The sequence below is a fragment of the Ambystoma mexicanum genome, chromosome 7q (assembly GCF_040938575.1).
Source record: "Ambystoma mexicanum isolate Mex_15411 chromosome 7q, UKY_AmexF1_1, whole genome shotgun sequence".
NCBI lineage: Eukaryota > Metazoa > Chordata > Amphibia > Caudata > Ambystomatidae > Ambystoma > Ambystoma mexicanum.
The window spans coordinates 1,046,405,401-1,046,407,512 of record NC_090941.1 but is presented as its reverse complement, the minus strand read 5'-3'; the positions used below and the strand labels follow the sequence as shown (position 1 = coordinate 1,046,407,512).

Here is a 2,112-nt window from a genome sequence, read left to right as displayed (position 1 = left end):
TTACTGTTTTTTGATTTTCTACTTTGTTGATTCCCATGTTCCCCTCATCCCCTTCCCCATCTTGTCTTGTGGTGCCTGGAAAAACTTGTGTATAGGTACTTAACCTAAGCTTAAGTATTCTTGTGACTGCTGCGCCCAGCTACCGCTGGGTTTGGAGCGCATTATCAAATATAAAACTAAACAACTAAACCATACAAATGTCCAATAAAATAAAAAGTAAAAAATATATCTCTTTTGAAGTAACAACAGCATTTGACACCATAATGAAGCAGATTTGAAAAATGTGGCTAGTGTGTCTAAGGGTATAAAGGCACTAAGGCATTGGAGTGCAGGAGGATATGCAGGCTACATCAATAACACTGAAGAGGAAATTACTATTACTAAGGAGGAAAACAATTGCAGAAAGACACGAACGTGGTGAAACAGCAGTCTGAAAAATACCTTATAATAACCAATGTATCTGCTTCTTTTCAGAAATAAAGGAGTTCTCTGATATGTGTACTGGGTCTCTTCACAGCAGATCATGTCAGCCACCAACAGCAGCAGTTTTCACCCTTCTACATTCATCCTGCTGGGAATCCCTGGGCTGGAAGATTCCTACCACTGGCTTGCTGTTCCATTCTGTTTTATGTACATTGTGGCTCTGATGGCTAACTCTACTGTGCTCTATTTAATCATGTCCCTAAGGAGCCTCCATGAACCCATGTACATCTTCCTCTCAATGTTATCCGTCACTGATCTGGTCTTGCCTTCTTGTACTTTGCCTAAAACATTAGGTATTTTCTGGTTCAATTACAATAGTATTTCGTTCCCTGGTTGCCTCACTCAGATGTTCTTTATTCATTTTATATATAGCTTGGAGTCCGACATTTTGTTGGCCATGGCTTATGACCGCTACGTTGCAATATGCAACCCACTGAAGTATGCAGTGATTTTCACAAGCAGTTTCATCAGGAAAATCACAACCATAGGTTTTTTACATAGTCTTTGTATTGTAGCCCCGTTTACATTTCTTCTTCATAGATTGCCATACTGCCAAAATAATGTTTTACCTCACACTTACTGTGAACACATGGGTGTAGCAAGGTTAGCCTGTGCTGATGTGACAGTTAATAGTGTGTATGGTTTGACGGCGGCTCTCTCCTCGATGGGGATGGGTGCTGTGCTAATTGTTTTGTCGTATGTTTTGATTCTGAGATCTGTGCTGAATATGACCTCTGTTCATGGCCGTCAGAAGGCTTTCAGTACATGTGCCTCACATGTATGTGTAATGATTCTATTTTATGTGCCAGCATTTTTCTCATTTTTTGCACATAGGTTTGGAAAAAATATTCCTATTACCGTCCACATTTTTGTGGCCAACCTTTATGTTGTTGTCCCATCCATGTTGAATCCAATCATTTACAGTGTGAGTTCAAAGATAATCAGGCAGAGGCTGCTAAATCTTTTTTTAAAGCAAATCCGAAAGTACTAGCAACCCCCTTGATGCTCTGATTACTTACCGGTAATCTTCATTACTCCTAGCCCTACTCTTCCTCGTCACAGCACTTACCTCATGAGGCCCCGGCCTCCGACACAGGACCTTCTTTTATTTCTGCTATCCCCTATAACACCTCCCCCACATCCACGTCACTCAGTTTCATATTACCAAGCCGGAGCATGGGACCTTCCCCGCAGGGAGGGATTGAGGGTCGCCTGTACTGTGATGAGGAAGAGTAGGACTAGGAGTAATGAAGATTACCAGGAAGTAATCAGAGCATTGCCTCCACATCCATCTTCCGCGTCCTAGTACTTACCTCATGGGGTATACCAAAGCAGCAACAGGGAAAATGTGCCAAATGAGACACAGAGTCAAAAGAGTACAGAACAAACACACACCTCTAATAACTCCGAATTCACATCTGCACAGACAAAACACCAACTCCGAAGGAACCAACCCCCGAGTGGGAGACAACCAACCTATAGTGGTTGATGAAAGGGCTTTGAACAGCCAGGTGGCAGCCCTACAAATCTCCTGCAGAGAAAACCCCCCTTGCATCGGCCCAGGAAGCCGCCAAACCTGTGGTGGACCGCACTTGAAAGTGCGCAGGCACATTCTGGTTAGAAGCCACA

At 43.1% G+C, this 2,112-nt stretch overlaps 1 protein-coding gene across 1 annotated transcript; it reads left to right on the top strand.

Moving 5' to 3' along the window:
* Window positions 1-523: 523 nt before the first annotated feature.
* LOC138528132 (olfactory receptor 52E8-like) lies at window positions 524-1,474 on the top strand. Its single transcript, XM_069639584.1, has one exon. The coding sequence runs from the start codon at window positions 524-526 to the stop codon at window positions 1,472-1,474; it is 951 nt and encodes a 316-aa protein (XP_069495685.1).
* Window positions 1,475-2,112: the final 638 nt, after the last annotated feature.

Coding starts and splice junctions, on each gene's coding strand:
- LOC138528132 (XM_069639584.1), top strand. CDS start 524: ATGTCAGCCACCAACAGCAGCAGTTTTCACCCTTCTACATTCATCCTG.